This window comes from Sparus aurata, chromosome 17 (genome assembly GCF_900880675.1).
Source record: "Sparus aurata chromosome 17, fSpaAur1.1, whole genome shotgun sequence".
Classification (NCBI taxonomy): domain Eukaryota; kingdom Metazoa; phylum Chordata; class Actinopteri; order Spariformes; family Sparidae; genus Sparus; species Sparus aurata.
The window spans coordinates 9,481,608-9,505,112 of record NC_044203.1 but is presented as its reverse complement, the minus strand read 5'-3'; the positions used below and the strand labels follow the sequence as shown (position 1 = coordinate 9,505,112).

Genomic DNA, 23,505 nt, shown 5'->3' with positions numbered 1-23,505 from the left:
CGCATTTAGTGTCGGAGAGAACAGGCACAAAACACGGAACAGCTTTTGTGTTGCGGTTCGAGGAAAAGACATTGCCTGCGCAGCCTTCACAATGGACTCCAAGCAGCAGTTTTATTAGTGCAACAAACGCTGCTATTGTTTGTTTATTCCCTGTTGGGTGCTCAAGGCTCATCTAACACTCTGGGGAATCTAACAGTGATGTGAATTCACAACTGTTCTGGTTAGTCTATAAAAACAACACATCATGCACTGTTATATCATGTTGGCAAATCAGGATGGTAAAGATTTAAGCGGCTTTGTTTTGTTCTTCATATGATTTCAGTGGAAGTATAAAAGATTCTGGGTGGACTGGGTTAAAAAAAAAAAACACATACTGAATCCTAAATGCCAACACTGTGCAGTATTTAGCTGTGAGAACATAATTTATCTTAAGTGTATTCTTAGGATACCTATTTCAGTGTGTTTATAGTCATCAAAGAATGCAGTGCATGTCCCTCTCACTCTGTCTCGTTGCGATTAACCGAGCTATGGGCACATCGATTGGCTGAAGACTGCACAGACACCTCTCAAAACGGACTTTGAGTCCAGGATACAGGCACAAGTGGATCATTACACCAGACAGAAACTCAGAGATGAACTTTATACACATTTTCATTGATATTTTCCCTCTACTTCTAAATCAAATCTCCCGAGAAATTCTACTGTAATAATTTGACATTTGATTCGGGGATTTTATGCCCAGCTCTTTTATCTTTAAGACCAACATGACGAGTATCAATGTGGAGTCAGAAGAGAGCCAGTGAAAACACTTCCCTTCTGTTGAGCTAACAGTAGCCGAGACTTCCTTGGAACCCTCCTCCCCCAGTGTCGAGGAGGGAGACATGCAAATGTATCTCCTTGGAAGAAAGCACTGCCCCAGACCCTGAATTCTCAGAGGCAGGCACAACTTCTCAAAGTCACAACAACAAAGGCAAAGGAACAGAGAAATCCAGTTTGAGCTTGAACTTGGACATGCATCCTTCGACCTGTAACTCGTGGGACTGATGCTTTGCAGGTGTTGATTTAGTTCTGGGAAGAAAAAGGAACATTCAGCAAACTTTATTGGACAGCATTTTGTCCTTATCACTGAGCCATGGGGAACACGGTGAAGACATAACACAGGTAAATCTTGGAAATTGAAATTTGACAGCAGCCTGTTTAACAAACAATATAGCAAGATCAGGTTATAGATGCATCTAAAGTCAACCAAGGTGTGATCTTATTGCTGAAGATACATTTTTCTTTTCTTTCTGGAATAGTTCTTGAAATTTTATAGGAAAAAAGTGTATAATGGCAAACTCGTTTTAAGATTATTAATATAATTGTTGTTGTTGCACTTATCATTACTGTTATTATTGCACGTTAAGGTTGTGATTGATCATTGTAGACATGTATGGCCATGTTATTAAACGCTCGACACGTCATTTCTCATAGCTATTGTCACACTGAGGTCGTTGTGTTTGGTGGCGCTGGTTTTGACAGCTCTAAACTCCGCCCATGTAAAATGTGTCAAACTCGCCACACTTCAGCAGAAGCAGACCGGAAATTATTTTCAATATAATTTGTTATTTTTAAATAATTTCAATCATCAAGTGTTAAAAAAAAACACCTTTGTTTGATTACAATGTAATTGTATTGTGTCTTTATCTCCACAGGGGTGTTTTGCGTTATTCAAAAATTTCTATATTTCAGTGAAATTGTATTTTATTTTGATATCGCAACCGGATATTTGACTGTTAATTTATGTGGTGTTTTTGCTGCCGTCTGTCGGTCCGTCCGTCCGTCTCAGCGCACACACTCGACCTCCACTGTTGCCTCCGTTCGGTCGTAACAAATGATCCGTACAAGCTAGCACTCATCGGCAAAATCTCGAAGGACAATAACTCGACCCAGTCCACAACGTCCATGGCAGATATCCTTTTCTCTTTTAGTAACCCCACCAGTGTTTAAAAATTCCGCCTAAAAAGAAAAAGCGTTCTGTCCCCTCTTTTGGGTTTTCAGCAGACGTAAGTAACGTTAGCTAACCGCGTTGTTAGCTGGCTACTTAGCATGTTGTTAAATTAACCGAGCAACGTAGCCTCAGTGAGCCGAAAAGCCATAAATGCTAACTATCAGAGATGGAATATAAAGTCATATTTAGTAGCATTGTTACTTTAAAAATGAGTAATTGACTATTGTACAACAGCATTTATCTCACGCGAAATTGTGTGTTGCTAGGTGGCTAACGTTAATACCTAATGCTTACGTTACCAGTAGATGCGAAGCGACAAGTTAAGATGGCAAGCTAGGTTAACGTTACTGTAGCTGCAACTGTAGAAATATTAAATTTGGTTTTGCTTTGGCAGAAACCCGCTTGGCTTTGCTTAATAACGAGCGGCCATAGGGTGTGTTGTGAGACGAGTTTCGGTTTTTTTCACTCACAGCAGTGTGAATTCAACAATTAAAAAATGCTAGTCATGACTGCGGCAGTTCAGTTTACTTAGTGATGGACCATAGTTCCAACTAGCAAAGGGCAACATTGGAAAAAAAAAAGTTTGTGAAACTAAAAAACACTCATTGCAGACAAAGTAAACCATTAACAGTATGTGATATACTAGTACTGCCCTTCAATTCCATGCCCTCCTGCTTACCAACGTTACCAACCACTTTTCAGATTTGATTGTAAACACTGCATAAATGTTGAGATGGCGGGGTTGTTCTCCTTGTCTGAGTTGTTTCTCTGTCGGTGACTGATTGCTGTGCACTCTGTCCACATGTGTCCCTCTGCAGGTGTATATTAACTATCCAGAGGATCTAGGGGCAGCTCTATACCGAGAGCCATTCGACTTCAACGCCGAGCCACCTTGGGATCCTAGCTGATAGTGGACGAGTTCATCCCAGGACTCATCCATGTGAGTACATTTGGTTTGAATTACGAAGATTAATGCATCCTGTTTGATGGTGTGACTGAGGATCTTTTCCCTGTAGAAACATGTGCAAATATCTGTTTAATGAAAAATGTCGTCGTTTATGTTAATGCGCTGTGACAATTTATTTCATCAAAACTCTTTGACAGAAGGAATAAAAAAGGGTGCATCAACAAGCTGCATGCTCCACATGATTCACAAACAGTCTGTAGTTATTTTCAAGCATGCATTTCAGATCTATTTTCAGCACCTCTATTAAAATAACAGGACGTGGTGCTCCGGACTGCTTTTATTTGCAGTAGTTTCTCTCTTGCCCTGTTTTGGTTATATTACAAGAGATTCTTTTGGATATAGATATTAATCCTTCTAAAATGACTGTATTTTTTAATGTTATGTAATATGTAAACTGTTACAGCACCAACTGTGTGATCCCATTAACATATTCACTTCTTTGAAAAGGATCATGTTGTGAATGAGTGACATAGTTAGCCATTTTCAAAGTTACATACAGTCTTAGTTGATTTTTAAAGAGAGGATTGTGTTGAGTCATCTCACTGCCTTTTTAAACCTGTGTTCTTGCAGATAATTAAAAAAAATGAAACCTACACATTTTTGCAGAATTGCATTCATTACTTTTTCTTCACAATGACATGAAGGTTGCATTGCAAAAGTCCGTTCAGTGAATCTGTTTTTGTCTGACTGGCTCTCCATTGTTATTCTACAAAACTTCAGATTTTGCTGATCATACTTCTGAGGGTTTGGTGGAATAAAAAAACACATTTGCTCCTATTCAGACAGCACTGTAAACATGAGGCCAAAAGTTGTTTGTAGAAAGAACACAGGATACTGATGATCAGTGTCTTGATCATCCAGTGGTTTCACTTCCCTTGTACACACATCTGTCAATAACTGCACTTTTATGGAGCATCAGCCCTGCTTTGTCACAGTTGTCAGCAATATAGCAGGCTTTCTAAGCACATTGTTCATCTCCTAAAGCCCAAGCTATGTCCCATCTGGTCCTGTCCAGACTACTGTGCCTCTCCGATGTATTTGTGCAACATTTGTGAAAGTAAAGTTGTGACACCAACGCCGCCAGTATTGTACCTTGTTTAATGCCATCAAAAAGAACCGTTACGGGTCACCAGCTCAGGGATTCACGGTGATTGTTGGCAGTAATTGATGGTAAAGTAAATGAACCCTGTGCCCCAGACTCTGTGTTTTCACAGCAGCTTTTCAGAAGAATAGGCCTCTTCCACAGAGCTATCCTGTAACGTGAAGCCTGCTCTCTCCTCTGATTGGGTGCTCACTGAAAAAAACTTGTTTGAATGGGGATTTCGTCAGAAAGCTTTAGGTTCCAGCCTCTGAATAAACTAGAAAAGAGTTGGACAACATGAATGAATATGTGTTATCCAAATATGATTTAATTGTTTTGCTTCTTGAATTTTTAAGTCTTATCCTTACTTTTCTCTTTTTTTGTATAGTTTGTTGCATAAGTCTAGGACCCCAGGGGCTCGAGAGGGAACGAGCAAGAACACTTTGGACTAGCCACATTCTTTATGCCTGTCGGATTAGAAGAAAACGGTTGAGAGGATGAAGGGAATTGCTGATGAACCACAGTATTCTGTCGGCCTGCTGGAGGCAGGCACGACCCTCTGTGAAGTGATTGACAATCACATTTATGAACAAACTTTGGTAAGGGCTCTCACTGCTACAAATATGAATGAACCTGAGTTTCTTTAGATTCTCTCAAATACAGGTAGTTAGTTAATTGTATTGTTTATTAAATATGGTAAAGTTATTTACAGCTATGCTTTAGCAAAATCTTGCAGTGTTTATTTTTCTTATTCATTACCATAAGTGTTTCCTTCATCCTCAGTCGGAGAAGAGTGCATTCTTTGTAGCAGACCTGGGAGTTATAATGAGGCAGCATGCTCGCTGGCGAACCCACATGGCCCAAATTCGACCCTACTACGCTGTCAGATGCAACAGCAGCCCAACTGTTATTGAAGTTCTTGCTGCTCTCGGAACTGGATTCATTTGCACCAACAAGGTACTCTTTCAGAAACATGATAGATAAATGCTGTCAGTTTCAGTTTTCTCAACAAAAAAAATTCACAGCTGCAGTCCATCATAGTCCATAGGAAATTACTAGGTTTAATGTTTTTAAAGCAGTTTACTACCCTTATTTTATACTGTACTAAATCGGGTCCTGTTATACCCCCCTTTCTCTACCAGAGTAAGTATTGGTACATTTTTGTTGTTTAATATTACACAACTGCCGGTCCACAATCTGTAGAATAGACACCACCAAGTGGTCAGTAGACCTCAGTGACGACCTTTTAAATATGACTTATTATCTATTTTTCTACAGTAAACCATACTCTACGTAGTATCATGAAATGTTTGTTTACTAAATGTTTTAATGAGACTGTTTTAATAGAATGCTGTTCTGCCGCCTGTCTCTTTGTATTTCAGTCTGAGCTCGAGCTGGTACAAGGCCATGGTATTCCCTCTGAAGATATAATCTACGGAGGTGTTTGCAAACAAGTTTCCCAGATTAAATACGCTGCTAAGAATGGCATTGACCTCCTTGTGTGTGATAATGAAGCAGAGCTACGTAAGATTTCTCGCTGCCACCCCAATGCCAAGTAAGTGCTTAAAAAGTATTGGTGCCAGTAATCATGTGACTTGAAAGCTGCTGATTCAACTTTTCGAGTAATTAGATTTGTGCAAATGTGCCTTGAGTCATTAGAAAATATTAATCTTAGAGGATATCAGTATGTTTCCAATCTGCTTGCATATTAGGATTGCCAATAATAAGAGGCTTTATGTCAAATCAAACTGTATAAAATTTGGTCTCAGCTGCAGACATTTTGTGATTTTAATGTACTAGCGTCAACACTCATTTGAGCTGTGTACTTTTTGTATTTAAACTCATCTGGTTTCCTTTTTTCTCTGCATGCAAGTAACCAAGAGTTTTAATTTATTTCAGACTGCTGCTACAGGTTTCAACAGAAGCGTCCAGCCAGGATGATGAGATGAGCATGACTTTTGGCTGCTCCCTCAAGGACTGCAGGCATTTGCTGGAGAGGGCTAAGGAGCTGGGTGTGCAGGTGGTTGGAGTCAGGTGAGGCCTGCAGAAATGCAATATGGGTAGTAATGATGCACTTAGAAGAAAACTGTACAGAACACCCAGCAGTTGATGTACCTCTGCTCTCCCTTGAGCAAATGATTTAGTCCATCCTGCTGCAGCATCAAAGTTATTGCGAAGGGTTCAATGTTTAATCATTAACACTTGTTCTTCCTTGTTCTGCCCTCAGGTGTCACATTTCCAGCTCCTGTGAGGATGACCAGGTGTATGTTCATGCCATATCTGATGCCCGCTGTGTCTTTGATATGGGAGTAAGTAGTGTTAATTCCTGCTGTGGTGCTAGTCGCTCTGTTCATTTCTGTGATTCTGTGCTGTATGATTTGGACACCTGTGACTGCTCTAGAAATACTCACTTGTGTTTTGGTTACACATTTACAAGCGTTTGTCTGCCTCAGGAGGAAATTGGCTTCAACATGAAAATCCTGGATATTGGAGGCGGCTTTGCTGGCACTGAGACTCAGCTGGAACTGGTCAGTATCTAATCTGATTTTAACATGATACTACTACAAAGGACACATGGGTTAGTTGACCATGTATAAGCAAGACTGGTGGAGAAATATGTCACAACATGGATTTGGTGATACCCATTGTCTCTGACTAGAATGGATTATAACTTGTCACTTGTACTGCATTCAAAAAGCTTTCTTTTGAAACAATGAGAAGCAAATAAAATGTATTGTTACTGTCAAATATTCAAAATGTAATGTAAAACTGATTTCTTAAATGACCTTCCCATTTTGGCACTTGTCATCTCATTTTCAGATCAATAGTGCAGTCATGTCTATGATGGACCTGTACTTCCCCCCTTCTACTGGAGTGTCCATCATCGCGGAGCCTGGCAGTTTCTTTGTGTCCTCTGCCTTCACTCTGGCTGTGAACGTCATCTCCAAGGAGGTGGTGGCACGGGATTGCCTGGACCACGCACATGGTCTGTAGCATGATATTCACATTTATATATTCATTAAGATGTTCGGGCTTATTTACAAACAAGAAAAGGAATATGAGTGTGTGTGACAGATTACCAAACTGTAAGTAATTTAAATTACTTCAGCAGTTGTATACTGCAGGTTTAATGTAAAATGTCCAGGAATTGGTAAGATTACAACTCTTGGATTAAAGATGCATAAGAATGCGGAAAGTCCACCTCACAGCTGTACCAAATAAACTAGACAAATGTGTGACTCATAAACCATAATATGAAACCAAATGTAAACCGCCAGTTTCTAAATTTAATCCACTGAACAGATGATCCATCTCCAAACGAGGAGCCAGAGTTCCAGTACTACATGAATGAGGGAGTGTATGGATCATTTGCCAGCAAACTCTCTGAAACATTGATTGCTGCTCCATCTGTTCACAAGGTGAGTATCCAAGATTCTCTATGGGTCAAGATGTTATCACAGTAGAACTTTCTTCTTCTGTGCTAGTCAATATTTATACACATTTTTCCCTTTTATCAACTTATTTGATTAGTCAAACATGGGTAGCTATATTTACGCTCTGTAGACTAATCGAATATTCCGTCCTCTCCTGCTCTTACTTGGGGGTAATAGGTTATAAAATCAATGAAGGTGGAAGAAACGGCGCTAAAGGCAATTAAATCTTGCCGTATAATTAATCAGATTTCACGAACACCATTTTAAATATGTGTTTATATGGTTGCATTCTTAATTGACTATGATATTTAGATTTGTCAACCCAGACCTAAGCCAGTGGAATACATTTCTCTAAAGTTTTCATCACCTTTTGGTGACTAGGGCTGGGTATCACCAGGTACCTCGCGATACGATACTATCACAATATTTTGCCCACGATAACGATAATATCACGATACAGCGATTCTGCGATAATCGATATATTGCAAGAAATTTCATCCACGATACATCACGATATCTGTGTCACTGAAGAAATTCAGAATTTATTGACTGCACTGAATCCATTTCACAGGAATTACAAAACACTGTCAATCAATTTCACATGAATGACAGCCAAGTAAACAAAGAGTATATTGCACAGTGTCTCTTCTTAACATACACACACTGACTACAACTATCATTAAATATCTATGTTTTCTGTGAGTTTCAGAGCTACTTAAACCATTTTTTTTTAATTTTATTTGGTTGAATACCTATGTTTGAATAAAGATAAAGCTGTCCTCTGAAGAGGGGTGGTGGTGGTGGGCCAAAAAAAAAAAAAAGTTTTTTTAAAAAAAAAACTTTTTAAATATCGATATTTGGCACAAGTGTATCGATAACGTACCTCAAGACGAAATATTGCGATATATCGTAGTATCGATATTTTGGCACACCCCTATTGGTGACAGTGTGTGTTGGATTAGTCCATAAAAGATCTCTGCTCTTTGTTTTAGCAGAACAGCCCCCTGGATTCTTCAGTGTTCAGCAGCAGCCTGTGGGGCCCCTCTGGGGATGACCTGGACCAGGTAGTGGAGCACTGTCTGTTGCCTGAGCTCAACATCGGAGACTGGCTCATTTTCACCAAAGCAGGGGCCTACAGTCTGGGTCAGCCACTCTGCATCGCCACGGACTCCCCATCACCCCCAGTATACTACGTCATCTCTTCTAGAGACTGGTAAGAACTTCAGTGGTGAACTTATTTTAAATATGTTTGTTGCAGAGTTTATAGATTGAAATAATTGTTTCAAAAAGTGCAGATTCTGTGCTTGACTCATGTTAATTGTCCTCCACCAGGTTTGAGATGCAGGACACTGGCGTCAGTCATGAGGCTACACTGAAGAACTTCTCCTTGGTCCCTTATTTTCTCAATTCCTGCCAAACAGAGGCTGCGCTGTCTGTCCCAGCTTAGCAATCATCGTACCAGGAAGACTTGTATCTTTCCTTTGCTGGTTTCTGCTGCTTCCTCTGGCCCTACATTCCAGTGCGATGAAGTGAACTGACTGTGCAGATAGAGCTTGAATTTGCAGGGACCAGACTGAATTCATCTCGCAAACCCACATGTAAAGTATAGTAAGTGATTAAACCAGGAAAAACCCAAGTAGATGTTAATTTGTATGCAACAAAATGGATGACTCCAAGAAGATGGATGCATTCTTTCCTTTGCTTTGGGTATCCCATGGCACTACAGTTTACAATCATATAGTAGACACATAATGATTTAAATGATTATATTTGACAGATGTATTATCTATATCTCCATTGCCGTTGCCAGTCTTGTAAGATGTTTATCCCTGAGTGAAGCACTGTATTAAAACAGAAACACAGTTCTGAGATGTTGTAGGCTGTTTTGCTAAAAGATGTGTATTTATGATTTTATTTGGTTGTATAGTTTATTTTGTGTGATTTTGCTTTCACGATTACGTTTAAAATCTGTTGTTCTTCTCAGTGTTTTGAAATGGAAACTTGCATACATAGAGGCACATTTACCCATCTGTCTGATGTTGTAAATAAGGCCGGTGTGATCAATGCAAAATGTCTCCATGACATTCATAAAAAGTAGTGTAGTCTGCTCTGGTGTTTGTTGCGATACTAATGGCTCAGTGTTCACCAGTAATCTGGTGTTTCAGTGTTTTTCTTAAGTGCCGAGTAGCTTGCTTGGTCCAGCAGGTGACTGCTATGCCATCACATAGCAAAGCAGGTTTATTATACAGCATGTGCTGCAGATGGAACAAGGGAAGTGTTGATGGATAACGAATCAGTTGACATTGGAATGGAGACTTTCCAAACGAGAACAATTTATAAAACACTTGCTTTTTTGCCATTTCTATCTTTCTATTGAATTGTTCAAGAATTTTTTTTTTTTTTCAACATTAATGGCTGTTGAAAGAACAATAGTATTTCCCAACTGTTGAAATATACTTGCAAAGTGTGTCATATCTTTGAAATTGTCTCCCCATCTGTGTCTAAGGCATGATGAATTATTGGGCATATGTCTGTTAAAAACTTGTATCTGTGCTTGTCAACGTGAACAGTAATAAACACCTCATTGACTGGACTGTGAATCATTTTGTCTGTGTTTTATTATCATTAACAGACCATTAATATTTAAGTTGGTTAAGTCATGGTGCCATTGCACAGACTAAATAATTAAACACTTTCAGACAGGCTGTGATAACATGTCTTCTAATTCTCATCCGGGAAAATGGTTTCAGTGGATTTGGTTTAATGAGCTTAATTTCTGATGGGTGAAGATAACGTAGAAACTGTTGCATGTTGAACAGACAAGACAAACTAAAAGATACCTGCACACAACCAAGAGAAAACATATTCAAGTTTAATATACTATTTTCCCTGCTAGAAACAGTGCTGTGCAAAATTGTTTGATAACAAATAGATTCTCTTATAGCACAAAAGAACAATGTTGAACATTCTTTGGTCAAATACGATCAAAAAGTAAACCTATTTAGTATTCATTTATAAAAATTAAAATTGCTTACATTATCGGTCTATATGCTCAGTGTAACTTCTCAGTTTGAGGCGATACAGTCGCCCGAAGCAGAATGTAAACAGTCTCATTACCTCGTTAATATGCGACTCTAATCAAATCAAAGTGATGACATGTAAAAACCAGGCACACGCTCTTCCTCGTGCATTGTTTGACACTCGGCCACAAAAAAATCTCACATTCAATTTCACAGTTTTTACTCTGGGGTCTCATCAGGATGCCTCATGGAGAGTTTGTCGAGAATGAAGCAGCTAGGTCGGCAGACTGGGTGACCCCTAACGTCCAGATGGGCGTCTTCCTCGCTGCTAGGTGTCGCCGGGCGTGCTTGGCCAGGTGGTCGCTGCGCATGAAGCGGCTGTGACACATGGGACAGGAAAACCTTTTCTCTCCAGTGTGGGTACGTCGGTGTCGGGACAGCTCGTCTGAGCGAGCAAATCGCCTCTCGCAGCCCTCCCACTTGCATTTGAAGGGCTTCTCACCTATTGGACGACAGACAGCGAAGTGATGTGTTTAATTGTACAAAAACTTTTGCCATTATTTTGCATATTGTGTTGACTTTGTAAAATGTACGTACAAAAAGTGCTCAATCGTTTAAATGCATGTCCTTTTAAGATGTCAAATCCTTCATCTTTTACCTGTATGTGTCCTCATGTGGGCCTTGAGGTGGGAGCTCTTGAAGTAGGTCTTGTTGCAGTCCTCGCGGGGACAAACGTGACTGCGCACACGGGACACTTCTGGCTGCAGTGGGCATTGTCTTTGCTCCAACAAGGCACGGCCAGGTGCGGGGGCGATGTTTGGCAGCTTGGTTCCACCAGGGGTCACTGGCGCTGACTGAACGTAGAGTGTGGGAACTGCCGGCTGAGGGACGAGGAGCATTACAGGGCCTCTTGCCACCTGAGCCCCCAAGAGAAAAACCTGGGCAGGAGGAGCTGCTTGGGTTTGTGGTTGTGGCAGTGCCTGTTGTTGCATGTGCTGCTGTTGTAGTAGTGTGTGCGCAGCGGTTAGTGCTGATGGGATAGGTAGCAGATGTTGTCTCTGGCTCTCGGAGGCTGCGATAGGTTTTTGTGCAGCAACTGTGGAAGAAGAAGAAGCGATGGGAAGAATCTGGCAGTAGACAGGCACGGGAGAGACAGCTTGAACTGAGGAGACAGCTTGAGGTGCGTTTGATACAGTCTGGCTGGCCCCAACCACATTTGGCAAAGTCACAGTGGAAGGTTTCTGTGGTACAGCTGCGTTAGAGTCGGACTGTATTAAAATACTTTTTTCATAATCTCTACAGTCCATCCCATCTTCACAGATCAAATCCGTTTCAGAGTCCTTTGTATGAACCTGAGTAGATCGGTCTGCCCTGTTAGAAGAGTGGCGCTGGCCGTCTGAAGTGTGGCGGATCACGCTGGTGCACTGGAACCTGTTCTGAGAAGCAGCAGTGTGTGCGCGGAGGTACATGTCCTCTGTTGGCTGCCAGCTTGGACTTCCAGCTGCTGCATGTTGATGTAAGGGTGCTGCTGAGGGTGGATGGGTGGCCTCAAAGTGGGGGGGACTGTATGGCGGCGTCATACACTGGGGGAAAAAAAGGAGGTGTTAAATTCAAGCATATACAAGTTTGGAGAGGAGAACAGAAAAGCCTACAAAATAATGCAACATGCTCGTCCAGAAAGCCGTTGTTCACTCACGCTTGCTCAAGCATGCGAGTGAGAAGATAATGTTTTCATTTTGGGGTGAACTATTCTTTAATAAAACACCTCTCCCACATGTATTAATCACTCACCAAAGGCGATTCCTGTAGCACAGTATACCCGAGGGGGGCAGAGTCATCCTCTGAAAAGTCCGAGGATGGAGTTAAGGGTCTGGAGTGTCTGAACCTGAAGTTTTGGGTCTTCCAGTGCTTCGTCATGGACACCAGAGCTTCCACAGCCTCCATGTCACCTCCACACAAAGGGGCGGGCTGGAATTCACGCTGGATGTCTGAGTAGAGCTCTTCAACTTCCATGTTTCAACTCTGATAGAAAAAGAAAAAAAAGAGCAAAAAAAAGATTGAGAATACGACACACTGTAGTCTTTGGTGAACTTTACGTCCACTCATGTATGCACAGTGTACATAAAGTAAGCAGACACACACAGTCTATGTGTACCAGCATGCTCAATCAATGCTTTTGAGTTCTCTGATTTTGACATTCATCAACTTTTGCAGAGTATGTAATGGAGCATGTGAAGTGAGCATGATCAGCTGCTGCTCTTCAGCACTGGGGCCCTTTCACCTACTTCCCTGGGGGACAAAAGCTCCAACTGTGCTGCTTACACAAACACTCACACACTTGAAACCCCTCCCTGACCTGCCCTGCACACGCACACACACACACTACAGTCATTCTCCTCAGTGACCATCACTGGTGAAGCTGGTGGTAGCTACATTAATGAACTATGACCTAGATATAAAATGGCCACAATGTGTCTTGACAAACCGTCGTTAGGAATAAACCAGACAAAAGTCATTACCTGTGTTACATCAAGTCCTCGTATGTTTTAGATTTTAGATTTGTCGTCGTCACTTAAAATGACATTTAAGATATAATTGATGACATTGTAGAAAACATTTCAGAACAAAAAACAAAAAAACATTTACTTACATCTTATGAGTGCGTGTGTGATGCGTTCAGGAGCTTGGTCTCACTGCCGAGACGACTTGTTGTCTTGTGTCTTTGACTTCAAACCAATCAGTCGATGGTTCCCACTTTTCCCCTCGGCCTCGTTCCCATTCATCGTTTCAAACACGGTGGGGAAGCAAGGGGCGTGGCCTAACGCCTCGCCCAATCGGACGCAAAGGTGTGTTGAGCGTCGACCAACGGGAGAGAGACTCGACGCGTGATCGGAGGCTGACGGCGCCGTGGAGGCAGCGTGGTACACAACCAACAGCGTGGGCGTGTGAAACACATTCCTGTCTACCTCCCCCCCCATCACCCACCCCCAAATACACACACACACACACACACACACACCATCGACTTGGATGAATCACTTCACCCTCAGACACCTTCTATGATTGGGCGTATTATATTTTAGGGAGATTAAACTGATAAACAGCTCTGTGATAAGCAGTTGGCAAGGTGTATGTTCTTAATGTAGTTAACTCTAGATTTAATGTCATATTTTAGTATCACAGTAAACGTGTCTAAAGTAAAGTACTACCATCTTTATTCACAATATGAAGTCTGTAGTGCAGTGCAATTTTAGTGTGTAGGCTATTTGACCAAATAGAAATGTGGACTACTGCCCTTGCTAGTTGTGGTCAGAATGTATCTCCATAAAATACTTTGGCAAGTCTGACTGTAAATTGAATGTGTCTTGCAGGTGTGAATTATATGGTGTTTTAAAAGGTTCCCCATTGGATGATGGATCTCATCTGCATCACCTGGGAGAGATGGAACTCCTCTCAGACTACATGTTGGTAACATTTTAGGAATACATTTAATTGTTTTGCTTATTTGATAAATTCAAAATTGTTATTGGCAAAATACTTTAATAACCAAATGACAGCAGATTAATGCAAAGCCATAACAGGTAAAACACTACAGTTTGACAAAAACATGTTATGTGGGTAACATAGCGATATGCATGTATTGACATTAAAATATATTCTGAGAAGTTTAAAACAATGGAGTTTTTAGCTTAAAGCTGCACTATAGTTTTGGGGATGGCATTGAATAAACACAATTGCATACTGTTTATTGTGTTTATATTTGCTCAACTCTTCTTAGCAGCCACATTTCTATTTTAGCTGAGTTTATTCCCCTCTGAGGACCTCATGTTTATTCAGTCCGTATTCAGCAACTATTTTTGTTCAGTCAACAAACTATTCAGCAACTATTTTCAGTCAAAGATGTTATAATAGGACATTACATTTTTAAACATTTCAATTTTGCTTATTGATTCTTCTTTTAGAATTTTTTCTGAAAGTCAATTTCTTCTTTTGGTAAACTGTCTTTTGTGGGGAGGCAGAGATCAGCCAGCAGGAGATAGCCTCAGGCAGCCCTGTGGATTAGGTAAGTGTCAGCTGTCTAGACCTTCCTGCACAGCACAGAGAACCAGAACAAAAGGCCGGCTGTGGGCAGACAATGGAGAAATACACATGCAGTCTGGGACTGTGGGATGTTCCTCAAAAGCATTTCCAGGAATGACTTGCTGGGAGGGAAAAGCTGAGTAACAAAGAGAGTTGATTCATGATTGATAATATTGTTTTTTTCTTCGGGTAGATAACACAAATTTGAGTGTTCTACAATAGCTACCTCACAGTTCAAAACTATTATCATAAATTAACAATATATTTGGGTGCTTAGTTAATGATTTAAGCAGACCAATGAAATGAGACATCCTTGGGAAACGGTTTAGCCAGCACTAATAATTAAATATTATTATATAATTAAAAGATAGGAAACCAACCAAACCACTCCATACAGATCGACAATGCCGACAGGAAAGGAGAAAGCTGAGGACATGAGGAAGAGGGTAGTGATGGCCCATCAGTCTGGGGAGGGCTATAGGACCATCTCTAAAAGATCCCAGCTCCATCCGTTCACTGTAACACAAATCATTTACAAATGCAGGCCCTTCAACATGACAGCAACTCTGCCTAGAAGTGGACGCCCATCAAAACTGTATCTCGTGTGTGTCCATTATTTTAAAGGTGTGCTTCACAAATTGGGATTTCAATATATGTTTAACAAGGTCATTTGAATGTTTTTTACAAAAACAGTGACCGTGTCTGGAGGGTTCACATACTTTCAAGCAGCACTGTATTTTCAAAGGGAGCAGGTCCTCTTCCACACAGACCGCTGTGTTTCTACAGTCGTCTAGAACAGACAAACCAAATACTCACTTTAGAGAGGGCCTTTTTTTCCCATTTGTTTTTGTATTTTTTAAGCAGACACTAAAGGGGAGGGGGTATTTCATTGATTGCCATCTGCAATGTCTTTAAATCCTGCACACTGGACCTTTTTTAATTCTTTTGCTTTTTTGTGCATCTTTATAAAGCTGCAACCACAGCCTTGTTCATCTTACTGTGTGTAACATGTTCAAGTATTCAATTGACTGATATAGTGTCTTAGGTAGACTGTATTGTGTTACTGCAGCAATTAAAGGACTCCACCAATTCTACGCATGAAAGTCAGTTTACACGACGTGAAGAGTACCAGTCTGTCAGAACAGCAGTACAGTGTCCTCAGTGGTGCTGCTGGAAGCTTTCTCAAGTCTGAAAAGAACCCCGATGATGTCACGACCAGGATACAGCATTTTCTAAGTGTGACTCTCACTGTAACATTTGATTCTGACCCCTTCTTTTTGTTTTTTACACCTCTCTCTCACGATCTCATCTGTCTCTTTTAAATGATGCACCTTAATGATGGAAATCAAATGGCCTCGGCTATACTGAATACTGAGTCTTCACCACGAACTCAGTCCCAAGACTGCATTAGTCCATCTTCTTTGGCCACTTGGGGGCAGCAGAACAAACACAACATTGACATTTTTTCAGCTCATAAAGTTGTTATGGTAAAAGGGTTTGAAAACTAAATACAATACCAAAAGACAGCAGCCTCAGCCTGTTCACCCCGCTGCTGTTTGGGGAGCGATACAGAAGAATCCGCTGCCATTACACCAGACTCTGAAGCAGCTACTTTCCTCAGACTGTTTGACTCCTTAAAAAGGGACTACACAACCATCATTTTGTCGTACAGTCCTGGTTGTAAAATGATAATCAAACTGATCTTGAAAATTGGATCTAGACACAGTTACCCATTTATACTCCTGGCAGACACAGAACAAAATGAGCATTTATTTGGAGTCATGTTTCGGGGGAGCTGACCAGTGCTCAAAGTGAGCTGGTACTCACTTGGTAAGTCACTCCCACATTTTTCTCATGGTGTATCGTGACTTTTTTCTTCGCTCTTTTCTGCCCTCACCATATCTGGTTCTCTGGGCAATTCATAATGGCCCTAGATAAATGGAATCACCTGCGATGCTAACCTGTTCGCATTCTTGCCTGCCTGCTTTTCTCTGTCAGGGGTCATGTTTCATTAACCTTTCAATAATGTTGGCCTGGCTCCAAACAGACACAAGAGAACGAGAACACGGTCCAGTGGTGATACAACAGAGCTTCAAAAGTCCAGTTCTACCCAGGAACTAGAGCATCCCGGCCTGATGACTTCTTTGCACCACACACTGAAGCTAGTGTACATAGACAATTACTTTTTACGTTAATAACTGAAATGGATGTCACTTTGGTTAAATGAATTGTGAACATTAGCGATATTACCTACTATCTTTTATTCACAGCAGTCTATCTATATCGTCATAAACATTTTGCATCCTGGTGAATTCGTATTGCAGAACTGTCTTTTATAGTGCAAAATAAAATTATTAAATGGCCTCTGCAATAACGGTTAATGGTCTTTTATCCCTCTCCACAGGCTTATCGAGCTCCTCACACAGCAAAGTGAACAGTCCTGGCACAAAAGGAACACGCTTCTCATGGGTCCTGTGCCATGTAACTGGTCTTCAGCCAATCAGGTTTTATAAGCATGATGCAGCGGAGGCCAGGATTCCTGGCCAGTGTTAACTAGTTGCAATGGCCACGCTCTTGTGGTGTTGTGCAATAGACAAATGGATTTTGTTGGAACCTGATAGCAGCATTGCCCCAGATGTTTTAGCCCCCGTTACAACATCAGCCGATTTTCAAGAAGTGTTGAATGGCAAGTGAGACTATAGGCCAACGAAGACTCACTATTCACTTTTGCTGTTACTGAAATGGATGTTTCTCTCTCTCTCCAAACAGTTAAACCCCTTGGAAGACAGTGGACTATCTCATTAGTCCTCCGTACTCCTGGTATGCATTCAGGCCAGTATAATGCCCTTTAAGCTGTGCAGCATCTGTGAGTGGGTGTTAAGAGCAGAGGGTTTGTGCCCGACGCCTGGAATGACCTGGTGTTAACAGGCTGAATTCTCCCCTGATGGTCAGTCCTGCCCTAGACTTGTGAAGATATGCCACAGACAGCACTAAGAGGAGTTATTTTAAAGTCTCGCTCTCCAACCAGAGATCGCGTTACTACTTTGGGAGCGACTTATACTTCTGTTTGCGAAGTATGTGTGACTGACAGGAGCTAGTGCTGGTCCACTAATCTTGGAATGAATGTCGAAGCTGATATGTAAAATAGTATTGATCATAGCCTCGGCTCTCCGGGTCAAGAATTCAGTTTCATAACAACTCAAAAACCTTGTCTCTATATGTGAAATCTGTTGTGTCTTTTATCCATGTTAAAGGCCTTATGTTAAATCTGAAGTATGCAATTATTTTAGGAAAGATAGTTGATCATTGAGTGTCATTCCCATTCTGTAAAATCAGCATCATCCCAAAGCATCAATATGTAACGACCTGCGAATGAGACTCAGTAATCAACTATCTTTCCCTGGAGTTGTCTGTGAAATAAAGGTATACCTCAGCTTTGATCAAATTTGTTTTTCTGCATGAATATACTTATTTTCTCAATCTTCAAACCCACTAACCTTGCTCTCATGACGGTGCAGTTTCCTGGCACTGACTCTTTGTACCCATATTTAACAACACCGGAGGTCATTTGATAACCTGGTGCTCGATACCTAAAAATAGCTCTGCGGATTTCTGGGGTTTTGTTTGACTTGGCTCTTGAAAAAGGTTGCAGGTTTCATTAACCTGTGTGTTGAGCTGTGTAAACACGGGGGAAGACATCCTAAACGTTAGTCTGGTTACATGACGTGAGGCATTTGTATCAGAAAGTAAGGCCAAATTATCAAATCAAAACACACACAGTCTAATTCCAAGAAATGATATCTGCAATAACATTACACGTTATTTGGACTCCGACATTGTGTTTTTCATAGATTTATATTTGAGCTATTCAGGCTTTATTTGGATAAAACCACTAAGAAGGGGGGGGGGGGACATGCAGCGAAGGGCCACAGGTTAGAATCAATAACTTTTTTCTTTTAATCAGATATCCTAAATGCTAAAAACAATGACAACACATACAACACTGAAGTATTGTGTGAGTAAATAACTCAAAAATACAATTAGAAATAGTTTAATTAAAAAAAGAGACAGTGCGGTTTATGTGACATTTGTCTTTTTCGGTTCTCGATGACCACCTGATACATCGATTTGGTTGAGATGGTTATTTTGGTTTGTGTATAGATGTGCCGCAGCTGACAGGTCAATGAGGAACCTGACCTCGGCCAAGAAAAGGCTAGAACACATTCTGTCTGCGTCATGCTTCTTTTCAGATTGTCATGACATCTCCCTTGGTAAGAAACCCCTCAGTTTCCCGTTCCTGTTGTTGAAAATATTTTTTTGAAGAGTTTATCATAATGCAGAAATATTTGACAATTGGCCAATGCTGGACAGTTGCAGAGGTCTGAGGCTACCTACCTATAGTATGTCTATTATGTTCAAATGCACATGTCTCTCTCTGGTCTTTGGCAGCAGTGCAGGAAAGAGTCAAATACTTTCTTGACGGAATCTGATCTCATTGTGGAAGGTAAACCCTGCCACCTGCTGGTGTAAAAAAACAAAGGTTTTTTTTTATGAATTATGCTGTAGATTAGAGAGATTAGCTACATATCCTTTTGATTTCGACTAGTAGATAATGCTTTTTTATTTGCTTAACAAACTGACCAAGATTAAGGTATTTTTGTAATGGTTTATTGAATTTAACTTTTTCGTAAATTGATCGAGCATTAGCCAACAAGGGATAAAAAAAAAGCAGTCTGTTTGAGCAATCTGATATCATGACTTGATCCATGCCATGCGATGATTGCTTCTGTCCCCTCCTCTCCTTATAGCTGCCATATCTGGGCCAGTCCCCCCTCTTACATTCAGTCCACAGGCCAAGAAATAAACTATCCTCAAAGAAGACTTATCTTCTGTCAGATTTACAGATTTAGGTTAACCTTAAGCCTACATTTCTCCCTCCCACATCTTTTCTTCTTTGAACCAGGGAGCATGCCTGCGCCACTGCTGCTGAAATCATTTCTCGGATTTCACAGAGTTCAGATGATGTGGGAATATTACACGCTAAAAGTTTTCCATGGGAGGAGGGAGGCCAACATGAGCAAATGCCCAGTTCTCTTCCCTTTATAGAGCTCAGAACTGAGTTGGTTCAGTTTTAAATATAATTCTGGTGTAAGAATAGCAGCATTAAATTGAGGGTCCCACATGATTCTTTCCATTCCCTGGTGATGCTGACTATATGCCAAGTATAACCATGATGTTCCTTTAAGATTTTGGGACACGATGTTAAGTTTTGGTTGGGCACAAAATGGCGGTTACTCACTTCAAGATATGCAAAACCAAAAATGCATTTAGTTCTACAATCTAATGATTCTAAGACTAATATAAGTACTGTAATTATTTATACCATAACCACAGATTTTAGGTTTGTATTTTTTTTTTTTATTATTCTTCTAGGCTGTGAAATGAAGGAACTGGATTGTTGAAAAAAAATAAAAAATAATAAAGTTGCAATTGGAAATATCTTTTAAGTTCGCCTTGTATAAGCCAGTACTCTTATATCAGACAGGATAATGAGCAGACATTATCTCTGTGTTTCTTTTAATTCATAGAAGAACAAACACGTTTCTTTGAATTAGGATGCAACAAATAGGCATGTGGAATTATCACTTGTGCTGAGTTGTAAATACACACGCACAAAAACGCAGATTTTCTCGTTTTTCTTCAGTCTTGAGACTCCTGGGGTCTTCCTTGTGTTTTCATGTCCGTTTTTCCCTACGTTTTCGGATTGCATTGTCGGCTATTTCTATCGTCTTAGCTTGTAAATAAATAACTTAACTGAAAATGACTGCAGGTGCTAGAAAATGCTAAGAAACAACGATGCGTTGGCCGATCTCTTAGAGAACAAAGACTTTGGAGTGGTGTGAAAGTGTAGTATTTTTGATTACAGTCTTCCTGCCTTTCTTCTTGAAGCCAATCCCGTCCAATTTAACACATTTCCTGTTTGTGCTCGGGGTCCAACCAGCGGAGCGGTTGCATGTGCACTAATCAACACACAGAGAAGAAGCTTGGTAGAGTTAAGATGGCGGCATGTGGGTGAGGAGGCTGGGATCTAAACTCGAGGTTTTTCGCCATTAAACGATTCATATGAATCCACATATATACAGTAATCGAAAGAATATCAATTTCCACATCTTTCACACGTCTGTGTGTGATTTTGGATTGACCCCATGACATCTATACACTTCGTGGTTCACCCGCTGCCCGGGACCGAGGATCAGCTCAATGACAGGTATTTTGTAGCGGCCCGTGGAGAGGAATTTAAATCAATATGTATATGTGGGGTACGGGATAAATTAATCGAGACTGCATTTACGAACGAGGTTGACATTGTCATGCGTGTGAATTCGGGTTTAAATCAATCTAAATGACCCCCCGAGGGTTGAAATAAGGCCCGGCATCTTGAACAATCCTCGTTAGCCTGCTGCTACCTAAACATTCGGTCCAGTGCTAACATAGATGCTAGCCCGTTAACTGGCTACCGTACGAACAGCTAACGCTAGCAGGCTGTTTCCTTGGTTCTGTGGAAGGATTGGCTCACAGTCAAAGTTGAGATAGACAATGCGGGTTGGGGGATGGGGAAAAGAGAGGGAAATAAAGGTCGTAAAACACATCGTTGTCGAAAATATACGAGATATCGTGTACAAATTATACATGCACTCTTTTGACATGTGTCAGTGTTTGTTTTCTGGGCGTCTCGTTGATTATCATGATCAATGAAGTAGCTAACGTCAGCTAACTGATAGCTAGCTGCTAATGCTAGCAAGCGAAATTGCTACCACGCTCTTGACAAAGCCAAATATTTGTCTTTCGTTGTCTTTGTGTCAGGTTATTTTTGAAAGGTTAACAGCACAATATACTTGCGAACACAGCTGAAATGTAACACCTAATTTGTTTGTTTACAACATTGCGCACAGAGATAAATATCTAATATGCAGTGAAGCACAGTTAGCAACATTGCATACACATTAATCCTGTTACCTACTTTAATAAGTGGGTAAGCCATGGCTTATAAAGTGTGTATGAACCATGGTGGATTTTTCCGTGTTCACGGTAAGACATGATTTTCTTTCTTTGCTTTGTTACCAAACACTAAGTGGTCACAGTATATACGCACAGTGGATTCAATTACACACAATGTCGTTAGTAGTGACATGCTGTTGACATGCATCACACTGAGTTTAATGGGTTTTCTTAAGTAAATATCGATTCTGAAGAGATCATTATTCAGAAATTGTTGTAAGAAAGGTCCAGGACATTGTGTGTGACCTGTATTTTGGCAGAACATGTGATTTATGATAAATCTATTTATATCATCCATTGAGATTGAACTGATTAATGAGCTGTTCTACTTAAAGACAAAGAGGTTGCGAAGTGTTTTTAGAATGACCTTGAGATTAGGAACTGGATATAGGCTCAGGGTGTTTGAACACCTTTTTCAGGTTAGTGTGCATTGAACTCTGAGGGACCAGCTGTGATCTGACTGACAGTTTACTCTGCTGGTAACGAATCTTGTTGAAAAAACACTCAAACATCTTGGTGGTATGAACCATTGGTTCCTTAAAGAGGTCATGGCTGTTCATCCCCAGGCATGCATGCCATTGCATGCTACAGTCACCATGTGCTGCTGGGAGGCCCCCTCCTTTCTTCTCCATAAAGGAACTTGCAGTTGTCAAAGCAGATAAGTGCTTCTATCTGAAATAAAAAGGCTCGGTCCAGCTTGGCTCATTAGAAGAGCTTGCCTGGCATGAGCATCCGGTCACATTTCCTCATCCAAATGCCAGTGGTTTGTTTGACCTAACTGAGGTCTGCCTGGACACATTAGTTTTGCACAGTGCAAATAGCATTCCCTTGTAGTGAGATGGATTTTCAGTATGCTTTTGCTGTGCTTTAGTGACGCATTAATAAATAATAAACTTAGTTTATATGGCACTTTTTAAAAACACAATCACAAAGTGCTTAGTAGTGCACAGTAGATGATGTCTTGTATTGAGGGGTGCCATTTGTTTGATTGGTTGACTGACCTGTGCCCGTTTTGCAAGTTGTTTTCTCTTACCCTCCTGTAGTGTTCGAATTGATGCATGGGATTTAAACGTGCTTCTGTATTGCGAAAAGAATTCTACTTTTACCATTTGCGTGGCACTTATTTACACTTGAGGATGAGTTTTCTGCCGACAAATAAGAATGCTATTGCCTTTTAAATATATGCCAATTGGCATTTGTTGCTCTCCTTTATTCTGATTTTCAGGTAGGCCATTGATCAAAGCATGTGCCTCAGTACATCTATAGCTGTGTGTAATGTACATGTGTGGAAGAAACGGTTTGCTAAACTCTATATTCAGGAGCGAGGTATTGGCCAAAGAGGTGGCATGAGTTGCCAGTTGATGTATATTTCTTGCCAAGGTGAATCTCAGCATCTCGGCACGTGTGTGGCTTAGCATAATCATAAAACTGCAATCTGTCGAGTGTAAATGTGTTGTGTGACATGATAAACTGGCTGCAACTAATGATTATTTTCAAGTCAATTAATCTGTTGAATATTTATTAACTGATTAGTTGTTTGGCTTTGGGAAACACTGACATTCACAATTTTCTAACATTTTATCGACCAAAGATGACGCTCTTAAATGTCTTGTTTTGTTCACAAACCAACAATATTCAGTGTACTGTCATAGAGGATTAAAGAAACCAGAAAATCCGAATTTAACTAGCTGGAATCAGAGAATTTTGACCTTTTTTTTCCCCCCTTTAAAAATAACTTAAATCCAACAAATGGATTATCAAAATGATTGATCTTTAACTTAATGGCTGACCACTAATCAATTAATCATAGCAGCTCTCATGTTAAAACAACAATCAAATTAGACTGACAGCTTTTTAAAATGATGGGGCAGACT

General features: G+C 40.6%; 3 protein-coding genes across 17 annotated transcripts in view; 2 read left to right on the top strand and 1 right to left on the bottom strand.

Moving 5' to 3' along the window:
- Positions 1-920: 920 nt before the first annotated feature.
- On the top strand, positions 921-10,072 carry LOC115567398 (antizyme inhibitor 1). 3 transcript variants are annotated; one of them, XM_030393941.1, is made up of 12 exons: positions 921-1,161; positions 2,809-2,930; positions 4,427-4,637; positions 4,822-4,995; positions 5,421-5,593; positions 5,938-6,072; positions 6,266-6,347; positions 6,492-6,566; positions 6,859-7,024; positions 7,342-7,457; positions 8,465-8,685; positions 8,805-10,072. In XM_030393941.1, exons 3-12 carry the CDS (start codon positions 4,536-4,538, stop codon positions 8,917-8,919), a joined length of 1,359 nt encoding a protein of 452 aa, XP_030249801.1. In that variant the 5' UTR covers positions 921-1,161; positions 2,809-2,930; positions 4,427-4,535; the 3' UTR covers positions 8,920-10,072. The 3 variants fall into 3 exon arrangements, with proteins under 3 accessions (XP_030249801.1, XP_030249802.1, XP_030249800.1); XM_030393942.1 differs by lacking the exon at positions 921-1,161 and adding an exon at positions 1,795-2,045 and having other exon boundaries at positions 8,468-8,685; XM_030393940.1 differs by lacking the exon at positions 921-1,161 and adding an exon at positions 1,795-2,045.
- Positions 10,073-10,323: 251 nt separating this feature from the next.
- Positions 10,324-13,307, bottom strand: LOC115567397 (Krueppel-like factor 10). Its single transcript, XM_030393938.1, has 4 exons — positions 13,143-13,307; positions 12,284-12,514; positions 11,151-12,075; positions 10,324-10,994 (listed from the first exon to the last, which is right to left on the bottom strand). The coding sequence occupies exons 2-4, from the start codon at positions 12,503-12,505 to the stop codon at positions 10,738-10,740; spliced, it is 1,404 nt and encodes a 467-aa protein (XP_030249798.1). The 5' UTR covers positions 12,506-12,514; positions 13,143-13,307; the 3' UTR covers positions 10,324-10,737.
- Positions 13,308-20,594: 7,287 nt separating this feature from the next.
- ubr5 (ubiquitin protein ligase E3 component n-recognin 5) overlaps positions 20,595-23,505 on the top strand; it is a 30,214-nt gene continuing 27,303 nt past the window's right edge. For 10 of the 13 annotated variants that reach the window (XM_030393160.1, XM_030393173.1, XM_030393163.1 and 7 more), the window contains exon 1: positions 20,595-20,840. In XM_030393160.1, the coding sequence (XP_030249020.1) occupies positions 20,779-20,840 (62 nt within the window). In that variant the 5' untranslated portion in view covers positions 20,595-20,778. The remainder of the gene's footprint in view (positions 20,841-23,505) is intronic. The other 3 variants (XM_030393172.1, XM_030393171.1, XM_030393168.1) reach the window with 1 other exon arrangement.